Source organism: Helobdella robusta (genome assembly GCF_000326865.2).
Source record: "Helobdella robusta unplaced genomic scaffold HELROscaffold_1, whole genome shotgun sequence".
Classification (NCBI taxonomy): Eukaryota; Metazoa; Annelida; class Clitellata; order Rhynchobdellida; family Glossiphoniidae; genus Helobdella; species Helobdella robusta.
In genome coordinates, this window is record NW_008703570.1 from 10,454,806 (window position 1) to 10,478,476 (window position 23,671).

At 32.6% G+C, this 23,671-nt stretch overlaps 3 protein-coding genes across 3 annotated transcripts; 2 read left to right on the forward strand and 1 right to left on the reverse strand.

The window, feature by feature from the left end:
- Positions 1 to 370: 370 nt before the first annotated feature.
- On the forward strand, positions 371 to 11,193 carry HELRODRAFT_188031 (hypothetical protein; the record flags this gene model as incomplete). Its single annotated transcript, XM_009011371.1, has 16 exons — positions 371 to 397; positions 1,162 to 1,230; positions 1,439 to 1,582; positions 2,316 to 2,509; positions 3,307 to 5,951; positions 6,586 to 6,655; positions 6,970 to 7,072; positions 7,229 to 7,318; positions 7,683 to 7,798; positions 7,961 to 8,111; positions 8,424 to 8,555; positions 8,975 to 9,029; positions 9,517 to 9,999; positions 10,216 to 10,290; positions 10,616 to 10,810; positions 10,895 to 11,193. 15 exons carry the CDS (start codon positions 371 to 373, stop codon positions 10,792 to 10,794), a joined length of 4,533 nt encoding a protein of 1,510 aa, XP_009009619.1. The 3' UTR covers positions 10,795 to 10,810; positions 10,895 to 11,193.
- A 7,289-nt stretch (positions 11,194 to 18,482) lies between these two features.
- On the reverse strand, positions 18,483 to 20,197 carry HELRODRAFT_63336 (hypothetical protein; the record flags this gene model as incomplete). The annotated part of the gene is made up of 5 exons (XM_009011372.1): positions 18,483 to 18,776; positions 18,938 to 19,108; positions 19,311 to 19,525; positions 19,711 to 19,858; positions 20,129 to 20,197. Coding segments are annotated over 5 exons (897 nt in total), but the record flags the coding sequence as incomplete, so codon positions are not given.
- Positions 20,198 to 21,601: 1,404 nt separating this feature from the next.
- Positions 21,602 to 22,776, forward strand: HELRODRAFT_159488 (hypothetical protein; the record flags this gene model as incomplete). Its single annotated transcript, XM_009011373.1, has 3 exons — positions 21,602 to 21,658; positions 22,263 to 22,337; positions 22,411 to 22,776. 3 exons carry the CDS (start codon positions 21,602 to 21,604, stop codon positions 22,774 to 22,776), a joined length of 498 nt encoding a protein of 165 aa, XP_009009621.1.
- Between the last annotated feature and the right edge of the window lie 895 nt (positions 22,777 to 23,671).

Here is a 23,671-nt window from a genome sequence, read left to right on the forward strand (position 1 = left end):
CCATGTTTTTAGAGCTTTGGTTGGTATTGCTTATTGCAGAGTATTGCTAGTGTTATATGTTTTTTTAATATACCACATCACATATTAAATTATTTTATTATTTTTTTTATTATTAATTTATTATTATTAATGAATTGGTCCTGGTGAGTAGGTAGGCTTTAAGTAGGAGGTTGAGCTAGCCAGGCTAATCTTCAGTTATTATTAATATTAATTGTTCTCATTTCATTAATAATAAGTTATTATTGTTATTATTAATAACAGATTAACTTTAGCATTAACTTTATCTTTATGCTATGCTCATTACTGCTTATCTCTAGGATAGCTTATCTTATGCAAGACAACAAGTTAACAGCTGATGAGTAATGTGAAGATGGATCAGATAGATGACGTTTTAAAGGTTAGAATTTTTTATTCCTAAATTTTGTATAAAATTGTTTATTTAATTTATCTATTTTTGAGTTTTAAAATTAAAAGTTAAGAAACTCATTAATTAAACAATTTTAATATTTATTTGCTTTTTCATAATTTTCATGAATGTTGTTAATTTCTTACTAATTACAAATGAATTAATTTGAGCTATTTATAGCAAAAGAGACTGTGTACTAATAAGGCGTATGATTCATTTTCGCGTATTGATTCAAAATTTGTATAAAACTTTTTTTTTGTGTTACCTCCTGTTTTAATATTCATTAAGCATCATATAAGTGCCTAGGGCTCTTGCAAAAGATATTTTATTTGTCTGACAACATTGCAGAATACTAATTTAAACATTTTTATAATTATAATATTAGACATGCATATGAAATAAATACAAAAATGGAATTTCCTACAAACTTTATTTAGATCATTGACCTTAACTAGCCTGAGATTATTAATATTTATGATATCAAGGTAGTCAAGATAGACCTATAGCTATAATATACCTAAAGATAGTTATATAGTAGGGCTTATCTTGTTTATATGTAAATACTATACAGGTATACATAATATATACAATACACGCATATGTATATGTTATCATAACTGATTTTGACTGAGTTGATATTTATCATTATAATTAATACTTCCAGTCCTACTTTTAGTAGGTACTTAAGAAAATGAAACTTGCTAAAATTTTCTACAAAATAGATGAATGTTTTAAATTTAAATTTCTTCAATCAGGTTTTTGATTTAATATCAATGGATATTGAAGATAGCATTTCACAATCACACAGGTCTCAAACACCATCAGTTAGTATTGTTTTTTTTTATAAACTACTTTTATGATTTGTGTGATCTTCACCATAGTTTTGTTTAAAACTGAAATAAATAAATAATAATCTAGTTTGGTTTGAACAATATGTAAGCATACTTTTTAACATTTTGTTCAATTATTGAAAAGGTAATAACTGATTGAATCAGTTATTCTTAATATATTATTTCACATTTTTCCAAACAGAAGTCAGAAGATTTGAGTACATTCAGAAAACACAACCCATGTTTGACATTGGAAACAAAAGTAAATTTATCAAAGCAACTTTGGTACAAGCTAAACTATGGTCGAGGAAACAGTCTGATGACATTGCAGAAGCAAAATGAAGGGGTTAGATTTTGACAGATTCTTAGAAACAGCAACAGAAATGATTCTGTTGTTGTTTCTCTTATTGTTATATTATGTTGTTGCAATGGTAGTTGTTACTATTGTCGTTATCTGTTAATATTGTTACTTTCTTAATAGGGTTGCTGAAAAATCTTGTCAGCTGATGTAATTCCATGTTAAATAAATAAATAATTATGCTGATAAATTGAATAGATATGGGAGGTTGAGGTTATGTAATTGAAATCTTGGTTAATTGTTTGCTATGTTATGTGTACACTATCTTGTAGTGACTGCTAGGTTATGCTGCATGTAAGTTAATTGGTTTATAATAATATCATAAACATCATTAAGATTTAGAAATTAATACAAAAATTGTTTAAAATGTAATCATATCTTTATATGTGTGCATATTTATACATACATTTTTACATACATACGTACATACATACATGCATGCTTACATGCATACATACATACATACATACATACATGCATACATACATGCATGTATGCATGCATATGTACATGCATACATACATACAGACAGACCTGCATACATACACACATACATACATACATACATATATGTGTATAAGTTCATATAAAATATAATATGATTTTTGTAGAGAAAACTCAGAAATGTGAATCTGTAATGTTAAATTTTCTTTATGTTATCAGACTAATTTTTTATAAATAATAAAACAAAAAATATTTTTTTACAAATGCATGCTAACAGAGTTTCATAATAAGAAAGATAGATGAAGACGGCAGAACAGGCTTGGTCTTGTCGTACAGTTGTGGTAGAAACATTCCGCACAAGATGAGAAGCATCAAAGTGGATGAAAGAGATGGCTACTACTTCCTCAACGGCTGCAGTTACTTGTTTACAAGTCTTGAACAGCTCGTGGTTCTTCATGCCAGCCGCCCGGCGTCAGTTCAATTCTTGATTTTTGTTAACAGCGTTATCTTTGCTGCTATGAAGTTGTAGACCTTATGTTATATGTTTGTTTCATGTTTGGTGCATTCTTGTTAGCTCTTTCTGGCATAAGTTTCTGCTGTTGTGTCACACACTCTTCTTTCGCATTACATCAAAAAGCATGCTTTCAATTATATTTCTGTTCATAAATACTCACATAAATACACTTTTGTATAATATTTTGGGATTTATTATTTTTAGTAAATATTATCTATTTTGATCATTCTAAATATTTTATGTAGTTTTAGTTTATAATGAATTCTGAATAGCTCAAATTTAATTCTAATTATTACTACCTCAGTCAAACTCTTTTTCGAAGAATCAACACATTTTATCATTTTTCTGTAACTCTTTCTTTTTTTCTTCTTTCTATATTTCTCTCTCCCTATCTTTCAATCAATCAATCAATTGATTGATTGATGATTGATTGATCAATCAACCAATCTTCTTTCGCCTGTTAATTTTTTTAATTTGCTATAAAACTGTACTATGAATATGAACATTTTTGAACATTTAGAAATTGTTATAATGTTGTTCAAACTCTCACAATATTTGGTTAGAACTTTCAAGTTTTGTTCCATTTAATATTGTATGTGTTTGCTAAAGTTTAAACTAAACTGTCAATGTGTACATATTTCTTTTAATTATTTTTTAACTTTAAGTCAAACATTATAAACATTTTGTTACCTTTATTCATGTCTGCATGAAAATGATACCATTAAAATTTTGTTCCACGCCCACAAACTTGCAGATGTTTAAGCTGTGGCTTGAAGCAACTTCACCTACCACCTGCCATTCAAGCAGCTGAGACAGAACAAGAAATTGAGATGATTGTTGGTAAATGTGGAGCAACATCTTATCAACAAAATCAACAAAAACTACTTCATTGTCATCAACAACATTATCAACAACAGCAAAAATATCACCAACAGCAACAACATGGGCAAATGTTTGTGCAACAGCATCAACAATCTCAGCTTCAGCAACCTCAGCTTCAACAGCATCAGCTTCAACAAAATCAGCTTCAACAACAATTATATCATTGCCAACATAAGCAATTACATCAGTCTAACACATCGTCCCTTGATTATTCATTTTCATACAAGTCAGTTGAAGACCCGCATAGCAAAATTTTATTTAGAGGATCTTGTGGTTCCAGTTATGAAAATTTCCAACGCTCGAATAAAGATTTCAATGATCATGCTGCTAACAACAAAATTAACTTCAATAATGTCTATGCCAATGAAACAATCTACGACAACATAGGCTCACTGGCTCGCATCAACAGCATCAACAACAGCATAAACAACAGCAACAACTGCATTATCAACTTGAAGAAGTACAAGCTGAGGAGCCAGCATGACCAATTAACATCAGCTTCATCCCCATTCCTCTCCCTGATGAACAATCCAAATGCACACGTGACCCAACAGACATTATCGTCGTCGTCGTCAAACACATCATCAAGACACACAAGCCGTGATATGTATCAAGCACACACTCAAAGAGCATCATCCAATATGGTCAGCACCACCAACAACAACAGAAACTGCAATATATGCAGAGTGGTATCCATGGGCAGCAACAATTCTTCCCATCACATGCCATTCAACAGCCTTCAGCTTGCCAACCGTCTCAATGGCTTATCTGCCTCACAATCAAATCCAGACACTCTCGATAAACTCATCAACCCACTACCAAGTAATCTCCTAAGCATTCCTGAAATAGGAAATGATCCGAGTCCTATATATGCTGAACCATGTGAAGACTCAGATGATAATCTCAGAAAATACTTAGAAGCAGTTGCTCAAAGGAGTAAAGCATCAAGTAGCTACTCAAGCAAAACTGTGAGCTCAAACAACACAACTCTTAATAAGAAGCTGCTGAGCTCAAACAACACAAGCCTTTCAAACAAAGTCGAGAATGGCTTTTTGAAAGTGAGCACAAATTACAAAATACCCTGTGACGTGACTCCATCTCCAAAGTTCCACCCGCCTCTCAACATCTCAGACAAAAATGTCTTTTTCTCGAGCCTTGATGACATTTCTGTAGAGGCAGCTAATGGGCTTGTATGCAAGGGCAAGAAGGATGCAGCTGAACAATCACTTCAGTCAGTTCAGTGTGAACTTGTGGTTGCTCGTAACATCAATGCTGATGTTAACTGTACTGCTGATTGGTCTAGAGGGTATAATAAAAATTTAGATTGTAATAATGGCACTCGGAGTAATGCAACTGATCATAATTTTGACAAGAATGTAGATGATGATAACATTTCTGACGATGTTTACATAGAAGTGGTAGATAAATGCCATGCAAATTGGGTGAATGTTCACAAAACAAATAGTCTTTCTATGAAGTACCAGCACCAACAGGATCACCACAATGAAGTTAAAAATAATAGTTACAACCACAACCTTGTTTCAAGTGCTGAAAAAAAATTTACATCAAAAAACAACGTTAAGACAACGCCATTATTAAGAAAAAACTCCAACACATGCCGACCAGCTCCCAGTATTAACAACGGCACCCAGATGATTTTACCAAACAAACCTGCATACACATTTTCATCTCCACCTGTTATAAGTGAGGTTGATATCATTTCTGAGCCTCATTATCAGGATGTTACTTCAGTTTGTGACAATAGCAACACTACAATTGCCAATAGTGACAGCAGTATTAAGCTAGCAAATGGTCATGTTAACAATCCCAACGGCAACATAAGCATCAATAACAACAACAACAACATTGATAACTATATTAATAATAGGTTAACAAAATGCACTTATGATGACAAATTAAGTTATTTGAATAGTAAAAACACTCGTACCCCAAATGCGAATCACGAGACAGAGACAGACTTGGAGGACAAGAGGAGGCATGATGCTTACCTGTCAGCTTTGGCGGATCTTAGAACTAACAGCAGTCACAACTACAACATAAAGAATAATCGTTTCTCAGAAATAAATTATCATCGGCTGGAGAATCTGGAAAGTAAATTCAACAAAACTATGGCACATGATCAAAAACTGCAACAACAAAATCAACAGCTGCCAGATGAAACTTCAGCTCTACATCAACACTGTCAACAATCTCCACACCATCCAAAACAACTGCAACAGCTTTTTCACACCTTCAGCCTTCATGGTTCAGTTGATCAACGGCTCAGATTGCAGCTACCCCTTTATCACCAACAACAGCAACAACAAAATGTTGATGTCACCAACATTAAAAATGGTAACAATTTCAAAAATTACTTAATCAGTAAAGGCAGCTTCAATGGTAATAGCAACCACATCAAGTTGAGACGAAACAGCTCAGTGATGGAAGCAAATACTAGTTACAACAACATCATCAACAACAACAACTACCTGAACAACATCAACAGCGTTCATTTTGGTTAGTTTAATCTTTTTGTGTTTTCAGTTAATTGTGTTTATTCATCATTTCCAGCCATCTCCCTTGGCCCAATCAAATGTTGCCTGGTTAATTATGCATTCATTCATTCATCCTATTAATTTGAAACATTTCCTCATTACTGTTTGTTATGTGTAAATGCAAATCACACTATGGCATTATAATCAATGGTAATATTTTGCGGCTAAACTAGACGTACAGGCACGCATACAAAGACATGCATACAGACTCACGCACACGTGCAGGCACGGACACAGCTGTTTCTTTATGAATGTTCACTTTTATTTAATTAGTAATAAAGAAACAAACAGTTTTTAGTTTGAGGTTGTTTGCTTGTTTAATTGCTTCATTGTTATTATTTTTAATTCATCTCATCTTATTTACACCCACATATTTATTAATTCGTTTGTTGCCTTAAATTCGTCTTATTGTATGTCCTCACTTTGTAGCTTTTAATTCATTTCTATTTTTGTTGTTGTTTTTCTATCTGGGTGTTGAGTTGGGAAAGTTGGATTGTCATAATGCTGTCCTCATCTTTTTCATCGAAACTGTCATTGTTACTGTCATCTTCATTGTATTGGCATCATCTTCATCACATCCGCTACAACACTCACAGGCACGTACAACGTGGACAACAGCGTGGATGTCAACTCACATGTCTCCCACATATCAGAAGGAATCATCAAGTTTGTCTTGCTTTTTAATTTGTCGATTCTGGTTATTTTGGTGGTCTGTTTGTTTGTTTGTTTGTTTGCTGGTTTATTAATTGTGGTGGATATGTATCTTTTGATAGTATTGTTACGCTATTATCATTGATATTGAACATTGTGTGAAATTGGGTCATTTATCTCACCCGAGAAAACAAAAAAATATTTGCACATATGTATACGTTTCACAAATACAAAGTGAATGCGTATGATGTAAATATAATCCACTGTACACACTTATACACATATACATAACTGTACACAAATTTACATATATGTACACAATATTGCAGGACCTCGACGGAGCAGTCAACATTTTTTGGTCAGATATGTACAGAATTCATTCAGTGTACACTGGCAGGCAAGGAAATCAATCCTGTCACTGTGGCTATTCATGTTAGTTGCCGGTGTTATTATCATTCATGTTGGCAAATTTTATTTTTTTCATGTCAGTTGTTATTGCTACCGTTTATGATAGTTATGTTTTCTTACCTACCTACCTACCTACTTACCTACCTACCTACCTACCTACCTACCTACCTACTTCTCCAGGTACGACAATTCATGGACGGGATGATGAACTACTTGAAGAACTACAAAGAGGCTAACATATGGAAGATCATTGAGAATGAAAGGAATGAGGTGAGTAACTAACCCACTCTTTATGTAGCTTGGTTGTTTGGTTAAGTTATCTGATTGTCGTTGAAGTTGTTTGGTGGTCGTTTATGTTGTTTAGCTGTTGTTTATCTTCTTGAAATTACTTTTTTTCAATGCTCGTTTAATTCCATATTCGATTAATTTTTCCGATTAACTCATTTTTGTTTAAATGCGTTTTTTCTTTTCCAAAAATTCCTGAGTATATTAAACACACCACATATTTTAATTTTATTTTCAACGTATATTAAGAAGACGACCTGTATTTATTAGAACAGTACCAAAGAACACCTTGATAATGTTTACTTATTAACTCAAGCTGATAGCAAAAGAAACCATTCACCACTTTCAGATGAGGTCAGAGGAGATAGTGAACATGGATTCGATATACGAAAGATCATTGCTACAGTGCATACTCAAGCCACTGCACAAACATATCAAACTGCTCTACAACACTTATTATTATAGGTTAGTTGCATCTTCGTTGTTGTTTTTGTTGTTGTTGTTGTTAGTTAGTTAGTTTAGTTTAGTTTAGTTTCTTTGCTTTGCTTGTAATATTTTCGTAATTAATATAAATTTATTTTTTATTTTTTCATTTTTTTAATAATTTTTTATTTTAACAATAACCAGTTTAAATTGCCATGCTATGGAACAACAAAACTTCACTTCCAGCAACAACAATAACAACAACAACAACATGATCTCAAATGGAACGAAACAGATGAAGTTGAGTGACGCTATTGAGAAAGCATCTGATAATATTCAACTTCTCCATTTCAAAGTTTGTTTCTTAGTCTCGTCGCTAGTCTATCTTTCTCTCTGTTTATTTGGCTGGCTGTCTGTTTATTTATCTGTTTATTGGCCTATCTTTTTATTTATTTATTTTTTTAATAGTTTTTTGTTGCTGTTTGTACTCACTTTCTTTTTTTTTGTCTATATCCTTCTTTATATGTTTTCTGTTATGTTTATTTTTTTGTTACTTCTAAATATCTTTCTCTAAATTTAGATATCAATGAATTCTTTCATATTGGTAAATAATTTAAACGTAGAGGCACTCATTCTCACTCTTGAACACTCACCACTCAAACAACAGCCCCAACTGGTTGTTCTACTCAATTCATCAACGTGTTGGTGCAGGGATCACTTTGTTAACATGAACTTCACCTATTCGCCAAATGATAAAGTTCAGCTGCTAATTGAGGCATTGATGTACCTTGAAGAGCAGGTGAGTAAAAAAGTGATACTGCAACTGTATTAATTCAATAAAAAAATTAATTGTAATGAATTATTTAATAAGTGTGTAAAATAGTTGGCGGGAATTTGGTGCAAAGGTTAAGGCGTCTGTTTCTGCCGTTGCAGTGACCAGGTTTGAATGCAAAAAGATCCCTTATTTATCTATCACATGCAATGTGTATGGCGCTTTGGTTGACGCGTATTCACATGCGCCGTGTGGGTTGTGTGTGTGTGTGTGTGTTTGTGAATGTGTGTGTGTGTGTGTGTGTGTGTGTGTGTGTGTGTGTGTGTTCTTGATATCTTAGAGAAATAATTAAGACGGATTAAAAAACTATATTACAATTTTTTTTCTGTGTAAAAATAATTAGTTTTTTAAAGCTTAATGATCAGTTGTATTGATTTATGTAACAGGTGTCCACACATTTCTTGGATTCCTTGCAATCATCTCATCATTTAATGGTTGTCGGTTGGTGTGTTAATCTTTTTATAATAATGTTCATGGTAATATTATTATGTAAGTTTTGCAACAATGTTTATTGCTACTAATTCGAATTAAGGTGGGATAATATTTAATATGAGTTGTCAGTTAATTGTTTGTTACAAGAAATAGATCTTATTTAATGGCACCGACTTCTTAGCATTTGTCATCTTCATTATTGTTGTTGGCTAGATAGTTAGTTAATCATTATAATTGTTTTTGAACAGCTGTTTTTGTGTGAATGTAGTTTTCTTTTAGCTATTTTACTTTGAGAATGAAATGATCTATTTTATAATGAACCCTCATTTTAGTCAGACTTCTTGAATTTCTAGACTGACTAATTTATTTTACTATCACACCGTTTATGTAGCCAAATTGCGTTTATTGGTAGTTAATTTATTCTTAAATTAATGATAGCACTAATGCATCATTTACAAATATGAATGAAAATTTGCACCTACCTATCGTTCTACAGAGTTCAGCTTCTGCCTCAGTTACATAATCATCCAATGTAACTTTACGAGAGCTGAGATAGAGGCCGATTACATCTCAAGACTTCTTCAGAAGAAATTGTTCACAGGGCAAACCACTTTCTTTCTCAACGTCTTCATCTCCGCCATCAACATCGTCAAGAAGTACTGGTCCACACATTCCACTAGTAACACCAACAACAGCAGCAACAACAATAATGTCAATAATGACATCAACAACAACGTCAACAACAACATAGTCACTAATGGGGGCAACAACGACAGTAACGCTAGCGAAACTGCATATGCCGGCCAGAATGATGACAATGCTGGCGGCAATGATGCCAGTGAGTACATCTCGAACAAATACTTGGAAACAGACTGGTTGATGGGAGAGTTCGTGACAGTGCACATGCTGGACGACAGGACGTCCAGCCTCACAAAGTGGTGCCTGCCCGTCAATGAAAACACCACCGCCCATGATATATGTTAGTGTTGGTCATGTCTTGTTTTGTTGTTCTGCTTCGGTTTTGTTTGTCTTGTCTGTTTGTTGTGTTGGCTTGCTTTCTTTTGTGTTGTGTGAGTTGTGTTGTTGTGTTGTTTTAACTAGTATGAAAACAATATTTGTACACACACAAACAAACAGGCAAACAAACACACAAACACGCACACAAACATAAAAAATACACACAACATCACTTCAGGCAACATGATGTCCTACAGACTTCAACTGGCCAACTCGCAAGAGTATGGACTGTACGTTCTGTCCGGATCAGAAGGTTGGTTGGTTCATTGATTGATTGATTGATTGATTAATTGATTGATTAATTGATTGATTGATTGATCGATTGATTGATTGATTGATTGATTGATTGATTGATTGATTGATTGATTGATTGATTGATTGATTGATTGATTGATTGATAATGAATGAATGATGGAAGGGATAAATGAGTGAATACTGCTTCGAAATTGATAAATCATTTGAAGGTTGCGATATTGGTTCTTGAAGCTAGTAACATACTAAAAGCTACAACATATAACTTTAAATGAATTATTTCGTGAATTACTTACTAACTAATTCTGACATGAATTATTCCACAGAATACCCTCTCAGAGGCTCAACCTCGATCATTCACTCATCACTGACTTCATCATTCTTCCCACTGAAAGCTTCTTCATCGACAACATCATCCTCTTCTTCTTCATCACCATCATCATTGAGTAGATCTCTCATATTTAAAAAACTCAACAACAAATATCTCTGGTCCCATGCCAAGTAGATGTCGGAGACGTGATGTAAATATTTTATTTTTCCGTCCTTTTTTCTTCATTTTTTTTTCATTTATTTTGTGATAAAATTTACGTTAAATTTATTTTTAGCAAGGAAGAACAGTTGAAGTGTACCAGTATCAGATTAAACATATATCATCTAGTTAACTTCAGTATCTTCATATCCACCATCACATCATCATTAACATCTTCGTTGAGATTTTCTAGTTATGTTCATCATTATCGTCGTCATTGTTAACTATCATTAATGTTTCGTTCACTAACCCTAGATGCCTAGCGTTTCTTGATTGACATCGTCGTGTCCATTGAAGTAACAGTGCATTGTTTAATTTTTAATTAATTTGTTTGTACTTTGCCTTAGAGATACATAATATTTTTAAATAAAAAAAGTATATGCCTTGTTAAGATGGTAGTTTGCGGTGTTATATCTAGTGTATAAAATAGTAAAATAGCATAATCTGTCTGGGCAGCATGCATTCAAATGTGATGAAGATAGTAATTTGTATTGGTAACGTTAGAGATATTTTTATATTATGCTTACGTGTTGTTCTATACGTTTTTGCGTTTCATTTTTCTTAAGTTTGAAAAGTTTGAAGTTAATTTTGCTCTAGTTTGTTAATTGTTAATTGCTGTTTCATATTGTTAGAGATAGAATTTTTTGCTAATGATGAAATATCTGCATGTTGTGCTGCTTCTTATGTTATAACTTTTTGTCCTTTTAGTACTTGCTTGTTTCTAGGTTCAGCGTTCATTTCTTGTTACTGTGAAAGTATTAATCACATAAATTACGTGAAGTTCAAATTATTTAATTTTAACCATCACGCGCCCACTTGTTCGAAACGTAACGTGAATGCGTGTTTCAATTTCTGTTAAAGACAGCGCATTATGAAAAGAAAACTATAAATATTTCACTCAGTATGTAAATAAAAAAAAGATTGTTTTATATTCTATTTGATCTCGCATCGTCTGCCTTTTATATCAGCCGAATAACTGTGGATAAATGTTTATTAATATATTTTCATTGCTGTCGCTTGCGTGCATGCATTGTTTTTGAGTGATTAAACTTCGTTGGCGCTCATTCATTTGGCTGGATGAAGTGTTGAAAGTTTTTGATTTTAGGAATTCATTTGATTGCGGCGAAATTATTCAATTATTTTTTTTATAAGGTGTATATATTTGTGGTTTTTGGAGATTTTGCCTGTTGTAGATTTCGTTTTATTTATTTTTTAATTTCATTCTGATAAGTCTGGATCAATATATCCTTCACTCTGTCTGGAGATGATGTGGTGTGGTAGTGGTCTGTGATATAATAGTATGTTTTACATGACATCATATCGATGTGATGCAATGATATGTTGAATATGTGTGACACAATGATTAAATATGACATGATAATGTATGTGATATAATGCTACATATAATAACATCGTAATGTATGTATTTATTATGTGGAGTTTGGAATGAAACGTGGCGATGCTACGTTAATTATTTTCCACCGTTTCTATTCCCACCTTCCTTCTTCACGCCTTGTGATACATTTTTATCTATGTATTTATTTTATTTATTTATCTGTTCATATTACGTTGCGTCAAATGATATTGCGATGTATAATATATATTAATAAAGTAATCAAGGTCCTTACATTACCCTATGTTTATTTATTTTCCATTATCATAATTTATTTATTTATAGCTGCAATGCTAATTGGTCATTTTATATCCTGTAGATGTATAAACTAATCTAAATCTATGAAATTTCTCTCATATTATGTATCTGGTTTGAAATATTTTTAAAAATTTACCAAATAGATGGTATTACGAGCGAACTGTTTTCATTCTTTACGGTTCGTTTGGCAAACAGAAACGTTTATATACTATTTTTTAACTATCAGCGTAGGTCCGCGTGTTGAATAGAGTCTATTAGATATTTATCAACGAGTAGTATATGCACCTGTCATAATTAAGTCATCATGTGCTTGTTACATTTTACTGGTTGTTATTTCGTGCGTGAGTTGGTTATATAATTCTATATAATTATATTTATAAGTTATATAAATATAATTCTATATAATTTTATTTATAAGTTATATAAATATAATTCTATATAATTATATTTACAGTTATATAAGTCTATTGATTATATAATAATCAATAGACTCTGAATTGATCTGCTTGAATTTTGAAGTCTTTTACGGCCATCTAATGGATTGTTATTTGTGATAAAATGCCTTATTAAAATTAACCCTAGCGAAAATTTTAATAAGGCATTTTATCACAAATAACAAGTGTTTTTAAAATAATCTTTGGAAGTTATTTCAGAGTTTTATATTTGCCATATTTATGTTGGCAAAATATGTCCATTCATTCAATCGATAAATAATTCGTCTAGTTACTAACTAAACTACCATGTATGATGATATCGTCCTGTGCCCATGATTGATTTGTTAATATATTCTACTTCTCACACGTACATACACTTATAACGACACAGGTATTTATAAATGAATAAAATTGTACGACCAAGTGTCATGTTTTTTGTAAATTTAATCTGGTATTAATTAATTTATTAATTATAATTTGTGGTAACCTAATATTACTTTTCAATTATTAATCCTTTTATTGATTTTGTTATCTTTGTCGTCCTTTCTTGATTATTCAAATGAACTGAATGTCATTTGATTGACACGAATAAATAAATAAATAGTTATTATTATACACATAGAGAGAAGAAGAAATTTTTTGTCGTGATGTTTTACGTGTTCTCTTGGCTGTTTGTTAGTTGCATGCACACGTTCAATCAATGAATGGTGTTAAGAAGTTATGAAAGACCATTTCAAACTTGAAATTATATCAAGAAAAAGTTTTACCTCGTAACAATTGAAAGCTTATTCGGGAAATTTAAATGTTTAAAATTTAATAAAAAAAAAGGTACCAGTAATCCAAAACAATCTATAAATAAAATATATTGTAAAATCAAGAAAAAATTCCAAGAATAATTTCAAACACTCAGGAAGTTTAAAATAAATTCATAAATATAAACCTTCACACCAGACAAAAATTAAACGAAAAATATATAGAGCACTTACACGCAGACATAAACTGAATGAAAATCCAATTCAGACCGCAGATATTTAGTATATAAATTTTTGCGTCAAATTATAAATTCCTATCGTTATAATATTAACACGACTACCTAATGAGAATACGTGGATGATTTCAGTTGAAATTATCAACAAAATAAAATTCAATATCACTAAGCTATCATAATATTAACCATACGACTCGAGTCATTTAAATATTTTCAATGCTTATATAGCACTAATATGTACAATTGTATCGGTATATAGGACTAACGTAAATATAAAATACGTATTATAAAACAGGCGTTCAATTAAATCGTTAAAAAATATCTATGAAACAGTTTTTCGCTGAAACAAAAGCAAATTATCATACAGTATAATTAATCAATGAAACAGATAATTTTGTTGAGTGGACATTTTGGCTTTGAAGAGATCATACAAGAAGGAAGTCTATCATTAATATATAGCGCGTTGTGTGATTTGTTGTTAATGTCAATTGATATTCAGCATGAAAGAGCAGATTCATAATGTACACTGGTATTTTTATATTACAATCGCTAACTCACATTGGTAGGTTTACTGTCATGTTGTTCAAGAAGAACCACATGAAAACAAATTCGACTCGAGATTTACTAAATAATAATAAAAGATAGATATGCGATGGATGGATAGATACAAGAACGGTACCAGATAATATGAAATGGCTAAACTATTAAATGTGGCGGCAAATACACTATAAAAAATATTTAGGACTATAATACCATAGTATAAAATACATTTGATGAAAATAGGTTTATGAAAATAGAAACTTTAGTTGACCACAATTAATACATTAAATTGATTGCATTCGTTTCAATGAAACAAATATTGATTAGATAAAGTACTACGGTCATAAAAGAATTAATTAATTAATTATGCAAACAATCAATTAGTTAATTATTCAATTGAAAATTAAAAAAAAACAATAAAACGTGTGTGCTTCTGTGTTTAAATCATCAACAATAATACATCTATAAATATAAATATTTGATTATCGCATATGAATCACCAAAGTGAAGAAAGAGGAAATACACACTCCCACACACACACACAACATACAACACACACACACACACGCAAAGATATATATATATAGTAATGGGCAGCTAACTTAATGAGATAATCTACAATCGGCATACATGCATTAACGTAGTACACGAACGATGATGCAACAGTAACAGCGTAATGTAATGACAAGAATTTTTAATACAATTCATTAAGAATATTGAAAGTCATATAAATTATTTAATATACAATTATTAAATCCATTGAAAAACAGATTGAAAGTTTTGCTAGAATATTTTCAAATTGACTGAAACACAAAATAACAAACAAGTATTTGATATAAAACAATTGAAAATAAATTTGACATAAATGTGAATAACTATTATTACTAAGAAATAAATAAAACACAGGTGAATAATATGACATAAGCAAAAAATTATAAATATAAATTGAGCTCATTCGCTAGGGGGAGGGGCTTGTGACCGGAAAAAGTTCACCATTGGTCGAAATCTTCTGAATCTGAGAAATAATTATTTAACTGTAACACTGGTGTCAATACACTTATTACTTAAATTTCACAAAATGAATCACATTAAAATCATTTTTTGTTATCAAATTCATCAAATATTTTGTTGCATGAAAATGAAATTTAGACAAAAAATTAATGTAAATAAACTTTTTATTTGAATCTAATTTTTACAAGCAATCATTCTGAATGAATTCTTACAAACGTTCAAAAATAAATTAACAAACTGACTTGTTAATGTTTGACATGGTATTGCTATTATTAATATTATTGTTGCTATTATTATTACTGTTGTTGTTTTTAATATTGTTGTTGTTGTAATTATTATTAGTATTATTAACGTTGTTGTTGTTAATACCGTTGTCACAGTCGTTGATGTTGTTGTTGGTTGATGTCGGTGGCTTAGGTAAGATACGATGAACTTTTTGTGATGATGACATACTACTGCTGTTGTTTTTGTTGTTGCCGTTTTTTCTGTTGTTGTTGTTGCTGCTGCTGCTGTTGTTGTTGTTGTTGCTACTGCTGCTATTGTTGTTGCTGTTGTTGTTGTTGTTGTGGTTAGGCATCGGTAATGTGGAAGCATAGGAAGTGAAATAGGAAGAATTTACAGCTACAGACGGTGCTTGGGTACCCGATGGTGCAGTCACTGCAGAGAATAAGTTGGGATTGGGTGACGAGAGAAGTTTAGATGTGTCGCTTATGTGGCCAGTTGAATTGTGAGGTTGTGGGTGGTGCAATGGAATGCTTGCTGCTGGTAACTTGTCATCAATCTTAGCTTGGACATGATCATTGCTGATGATGTTATTTGCGTCGACCACGTTCAATGCCGTCGTTGTCTGCTGATTTAAAGATTGAAATGAGAGGCTAGGTTTCAAATTTTTGTCCTCAGGACATTTTGCAAAGTAACTGCTTCGTAGTGTGCTTCCAATGATTTCATGTGATCTGCCAATGTTGTTGAGATGCTTTGTAGGGTTGTTTGAAGATAAGTCTTTATTGTAAAATTTTGAAAAATGTCCATTTGAGAAGATGGATTTGATTTTGTTACTCCTTTCAACAACCAGCTGTTTGTTGACGTTGAAATATTTATTCTTTTTCATCGTTAATGTCGATTCCAAACTGTCATTGTTATTATAAGAGAGAAAGTTGCACCTTGGTAGCATGTTGTACGGTGGGATGCTTGAGTTACTTTCCTGGCTGACGTCCACTTTGAATCTACTTGATGGTACATGAGGCACCTGGCTGTCAGCATTGTGAATGTTTTGTTTTAAACTATTGAGGTTGTTAAAGTCGTTGTATATGTGCTGTCGAACTTTCTCTAAATTTTCCATCAGAGTTCTCTGGTTGGTATTAGTGGAAGTAAAATATCTTGTGGAGTTAGTATTGCAATTTGAGGTCATATCTTGTTTTTCATTTTCATTTGATTTTGAAAAATGGGACTGTTCAAGCCAGAGGATTTTAGCATAATGAGAATGGTAGTTTTCGTTTTGTTGGCTTGAAACGGCAGACGTACCATTATGGATTGATGAATTGTTATGGTTCTCAAGATGGTCATCTGCATTCCTACCTCCATCATATCTTTCGTTAAAACCAGCTGAAACGTTCAGCGGAGTGTGTAAGGCTGCAACACATTCTGTTTGACTACTTCTATTAACTTCTTTTTCCAGTTCCATACCAGTTTCACTGAAGTTCACGTGTTCATTGCATGGCGTAATCAAATCATCGGCAGCAGCAAACTGCATGGCGTTGTTTACGTTCTGGGGTGAATTCTTAATGACTTGGAGAATATCACACTGGCCAGGTGGCAGCATGTTGGATATTACTTTGTCGGCTCGTTTGTTTTTCTTCCTGGTCAGTCCATCCAGGATCGATATAATCGGTTTGTGTTGAGAGGCCTGATGTGTTTGTACCATGTCCTGGTTGTTAGTCACGTGTTCACTTTTAATTGAATGAGAACTAACAACGTCGGATGCCGTATCTTTGAGGGAGGTTGATTCATTGGGGGGTCCTGTTTCTGGCTTCTTATTGCCAAAGGCACGAGCTTGTATTTTGCTTAAAAGTTTGTTTTTGTCCTGGATGTGTTTCATCATGAGGGCATTTGACTTCTGCACTGGCATGAGAGAATTCAATGAAAGCGGCCGTGGTAGAAGGTGATCAACTTCTTCTTCACAATTCTTTAGAAGCAACTTTGTCTCATCTGCAGACACAACGATATGCTTTGCAGTCGGTTGTTTGCTGATTTTATCCTTACTAGACTTCCCATCATCTTCTTCAATTTCTGTTTTGTCGTCTTCCACAAAAGAAACAAACTGACTGAACATGCTGTAAGGAGCTTGTTTCAAAGCATGTGTTGATCCCTGGTCCTCCGTCTGAACAATACAATTATTTGTCAGATCCTCGAGCACCAAGTTTTGCACTGACGAAATACACTCTTCATTGTTCTTTGACAGATCTGTTTTTTCCTTTGTGGGTCCTGAATTATTATTCGACTTGACAATATATTTTTCAGTTGAGAGATCAAAACTCTTTCTCTTCATAACGGCGTCTGGAATATCAAGATTGTTATTGTTCATGACAAAATTGCTGGCAGCACCATTGTCAACATGTGTCGGTTTTCGAGACTTTGATAAAATTTTTTCTGGAGATTTCGGTTGTGTTGATTTTTTATCGGTAACTTTATGTTTAGATTTTCGTGGAGACTCTGCATCAGGTGAAGACATCTTAATGTTATCCATCAGATCAACAACATCATTCTCAGTGACTCTGGCGAGGGCTCCGTTAGATTTGTAGCCATTGGCTGGTGTGCTGGTCATCTTGGCTATGTTTGTGTCACCAGAAACAAATCCAGATCTATAGAAAATAAAAAATAAATTCATCGAAAATTTAAGTATATCGCTAAACATCAAAGAAAAATGTGAAATTAAATGAAAAGAATCATCTAACATTTCTCTGACTTTGACATCAAAACCATCTTGTTTAACTTTAGCACAGACAGCAGGAGCATCTTCAGCTGCTTGAGCTGCAGGCTCCTGCTTCTCCCAATCAAACGGATCGTCATCTTTGATTCCTCGAGCATTCATTCCTTGGTACATGAGACCTCTCAGAAAACTGTAATCAGGAGTATCAGAGTAGTTGAGGCTTGTGATGTGGCTCAAGAATGGGTGGAATTGAGATGGCAGGTACTTCAAGAAGCTTTTGTGGTCATACTTCTCTTTCATGATCCCCACCTGCTCCTTATCTTTGATCTTCCTCCACGGCAACTGACCGATGATGAACTCCACAAGCATGTAGAACAGTGACCACATGTCATCCACTCTGCCCATTTCCTGCAAAGATATTTCTAAAATATTAATCTTGGAGATTATGATGGTGGGAATGTATGCATTTTTATAAAATAGGATCAGTGATATTACACTGGGAAAAAACTTTTATTACTAATTGAACTAAAAATCAAAACCATACTTTAAAGAATGAAATACCTATGTACCTTGTTTTTATGTGCACTGATGGAGGCATATCTCACAGTCCCCCTGAACCCAACAACATTCCTCGGCTGCCTCACCTCACCACTGTTACCCACCCATTGACGGGCCAACCCAAAATCCAACATGTACACTGTTTTCTGGGTGTTCATCAGTCGACCCATTGCAAAGTTTGACTGAAAAAATAATATCTTAAATTTTATGTTTTGTCTTTTATAAAGTGCTGCTATTAATTAACATAAGCAATATTAGCAAAATGCCAATATATAAAATGATACAGAATTTCTAATGACTTTTCATATCAAGTTCAATATTTGATTAGAGAACCATTATAATATCATAAATAAATAAAATCTCCATGGTAATAAATGAACTTACAGGCTTAATGTCTCTATGCAGGAAGCCAACACTGTGTATGGCTTCAATGGCTGATATCAATTGGAGAGCCAGTCGAATTGTGGTTGAGATCGTAAAGCAGGCTCTGGGCTGGGCCCTTCGAAGTTCTGCAAGATTGCGTCCCTGAAGACTCATGGCAATGTAGTTGAACCTGTCATTTCTGCCACAAGCTATGAACTTGCATACATGGTCTTTTCCTGGGTGGTCATGAACATTTCTAATCTATCAATCTATAAATAAAGAAGTATACAATGAGAAATATCTTTTTTTAAATTTGTCAAAAAAATGAAATAGAAATAATTTACAAAAATTCAATCTAATTTGTTGAATTGTTAAAATAAAATATATAAAAAAATAACCAACAAAAACATCAAAATTAAACCTTGCAACTTTTTCAACACAGCAACTTCCATCTTTAGAACTTGCTTTTGTTGAAGTGTAGACTCCACTTTCAATGCTATTTGTTCCTCAGTTAGCATGTCCAGCGCCTCGTATATCTCTCCAAACCCACCACCACCTAATTTCTTTCTCTGAAAGTTATGAAGAGGTTTATAAATCAAATAATCCCTAGGTTGACAAAACTTAATTTTCTAGTTGTATAATTTATTGTGTAAACATTTCAAAAAAATTCTAATTTTGATAACTTGTTTTTATGCATTTATTATAATTGAATTAAAATCCAACAAGTATGTTAAGTTGTTGCTTCAACAAACAAAGCACGGAGGGAATGATCAAGTTGCAACAGTGAATTTGAGTTTGAAAAACAGAGCACAACTAAGCTTGTTCCAATCCCTACTTACCACTTTCCATCTTTCTCTTATGATAAATCCAGGCTGAATTATATCTTCTTTCCGATCAACACTTGCCATGGGAACACAATCTTAGTGACAGCATTTCTAATGAAAAAAAAACTCAAAGTTAGATTGCTGACAAAAAACTTATGGTATGGTATGGTATGAAGAATTTATATAGCACCCCTCTATGTAAAACTCAGAGGCGCTGAGTTTTACATAGAGGGGCGTTTTACATATGTTTTACATTAGTTGAATACAAATGTATAATCTATAATGACTTTTAAAAACTTGCAAGTCATAATCTGACAAGTCACAATTATAGCACAACCTTCATCACAATAATACAAAAAAATTTGGTTACAATCAATTCTTCTAACACATAGCATGCATATAATTTGCATATATATTGCATGTGTGTGTGTCTGTGACTGAGTGTTGCAAGCATTCAAAATTCAAACTATTACGGTTCTTCTACCGTAACTCTTGCATTTAACTTGAAAAACTTCAATGTAAAAACTTTTGTCGGCTGTTCATTTTTTTGGTCATATATCTGTTTATGTTTATTTTATCCTAGTCAAATAACTACAATATGTAGTCTACTATTATTTTTCACTTTCTCTTCGGCAAGAAATCTTAAAAATGCTCTTAAGTTTTAATTAGTATTCCATTAGTTAGCATGCCATTAGTAGTCTCTATAATTGGCTACACAATCCAAAATAAATAATATAAAGTAAAATTATAAATAACTAATAATGTGAATTCAATGATTTTTTAATTTTGAATTAACTGATTTACAATATAATTTTAAAAAAGTTAAGATTTATGATTTCTGATTTCTTGAGAGTTGAGACTTATACTTAAGTAACTAAGTTAAGTATTGTTTTTTTTAATTTTATTGTAATTTAAATTTAGATATAGTAGCTTAGCTTAGCTTTTTTTAATTTATTTTAAATTTAAAAATAAAAACTGTAGTGTAAACAAATTTAGCTGATTGTTAATTAGCACTAAACAAAGGTTAGGTTATGTTACAGTATTACACATTAAGTTAATTTTTAGCTAACAATCAATATAACAATTTTAATGATAAAATAAAAACAAATCTAATATACATAAAACAGCATATAACAATGATGATCATGGTATGGATGAGAATGAGCCAATGAGGTGATGATGAATATGATGATGATTGCGCTATAAACTAATATTTATTACATTCGCAGATAAAATTTTGAATTCTTTAAAAAAAGGCAAACATGACTACAAACGCGTGAGAAGTATTACATTATCACCAAAAAAAACAAGTTTAAACACAATATTTAACTTTGTTACTACTGGCATTACAGTTTACATTTAATTTGCAATGATTCAACTAATAACATCGTACGCGATTTTCAAAATTATTTTTTAAATGGCAGCCAAAAATTACTTGACTGACCATATAACACATATATCTAAGACTCTGACGGAGGTAGATTCAAGATGGAATTGGAAGCTTCTAGTTTTCCTTCTCTGCCAACAGCATCTCAGCCTTCCAAAGTAGTCTAAATGTCTTGTCATGTGTCTATAGTCGTGCAGGACTTGCTGTCAACACTGCAAAAACCGAGATACTCTTCCAAAACAAACCAGCTACACCCTTTATGGTTCATGGAGATGCTCTCAATGATTTGCAGAAATTTATGTATCTTAGTAGTGTGCTCAGTACTGACCATGGATATAATAGAGAGTCCGCATTGGGTTGACTAGTTAGGCAGCCATGAATAATCGGTGCCTATTCTGGTCTCTAAGAGACTTAATTCGATATTCTATGCTCATTGGCACGGAAACGTCTTAAGTTCTCGAAAAGAGTCCGTCTTGGGTTCACCAGTTAGGCAGCTTCGAGTAATCGGTGCCTATTCTGGTATCTAAGAGACTTAATTCGTGATTCTATGCTCATTGGCATAGTTTCAGAAACGTCTTAAGCTCTCAAAAGTGGATTTGGTACGAGACTCTATGCTCATTGGCATAGTTTCGCACGCGTACTAAAGTCACACAATTTGTTCCCAGTGTTGTTCTGACTCTGTTTTGTGTTGGTTGTGCGAAAGCCATTTGGTAGACCGAGAAGTCGCGTCTTTTTAAATCACAATCTTGCCGTGACGAAAAGACTGCTGAGTACAAGCTGTTGTTTGCATTTCTGCCCTGCTTTATGGTTGTGAAACTCCTTATCATAGCCCTCGAGGTCTTCCATGTTCACAAATATGTCTATGATTGCATCTACTACACAGGCTGAATATCTATTGTTATAACAACAGCTGAGCTGGATAGGTCATGTTATTCGTATGGCGGAGTCTCGTCTATATCATAGATTGTTATACAGCGAACTATCAAATGGCTGTCGTTTAGTCGGTCAGCTAAAGAAGCAATTCGTGGATCAAGTGAAAAGCAGCATACTTCAAAAATGTAACATCAACGCGACTGGAATTGAAAAAATAGCAAAAGATCGGTTTACATGGAAGATGATTTGTAAAGCTGGTCTCACAATTTTTATGTTGGAATGGACAAATGCCTTTTACAGGCGTGGACTTATCCGTCATGCAGCAACATCGAGAATATTGAAACCAACTATGGTCCTCGATGCCCCCATTGTGGTAAACTATCCGCATCAGAATTGGGATTAAAAAGTCATTTACGATCTCATAGAAGGCCGAATATCACTTAATAGCGACGCAACGTCCTCGCCGTTTTGCTGGACAACACAACAATATTTGTGTGTATTAAACATTAAATTATTTTTAGAAAGTTCATCTTATTTTTTATGCATAATTTGAACCAAATAGTAAACCAAAAATAAATAATTTTTTATCTACGAACGAACACTTTCATTGTCGTTTTACAAAAAACAAAAAAATAGTTGTTTAACAAAATTGTCTAAATTAAATAGTCTTAACAAAATAATTCAAAATTAGGTGTTTAATATCTAAACTCTTCTGCGCGCCAGTTGGTCTGTTTCCGACAAGTGTTGATCAACTCCGATTTCCCATCGTTATTTCTCTATGTTGTTCTCTTTTTTTATTAATGGATTAAAAGTGATACCAATCGTTATTTTTCTATCGATGTCATCTGCTGCCGCCTTTTTGAAACCGGCAAACAAGATATTTGGCAGGGTCCAGGGAGCTGTCGGTTCTTCTAATGACAACCGCAATGATATATTGTTCAGCGTTTTCTCTGACGGAGTTCCTACTTCTAACGTAGTGTATTTTGGGGGAGACATACAAGTCTGTATCCTTTCTATATTTTGTATATTATTATGTTTAATTATTTTAATTCCAACTTTAATAATAAATAAAAATCAATATCATTAATTATTCCATTGCAACAAAAATGCAAAACTTAAACTTAAATTATTTTCATTAGATAAAAATTTTTAAAAATGCTCATTTATTTTTTATTAGCTTAATTGTCTATTAAGGATTATTCCATAATCTTTCAAGTTAATTTTTTGCTAATTTTTTTATATTTCAAAAGTGTTTTTTGATATAATACTACTTAGAATTATTTTACTATTTAGTTAGT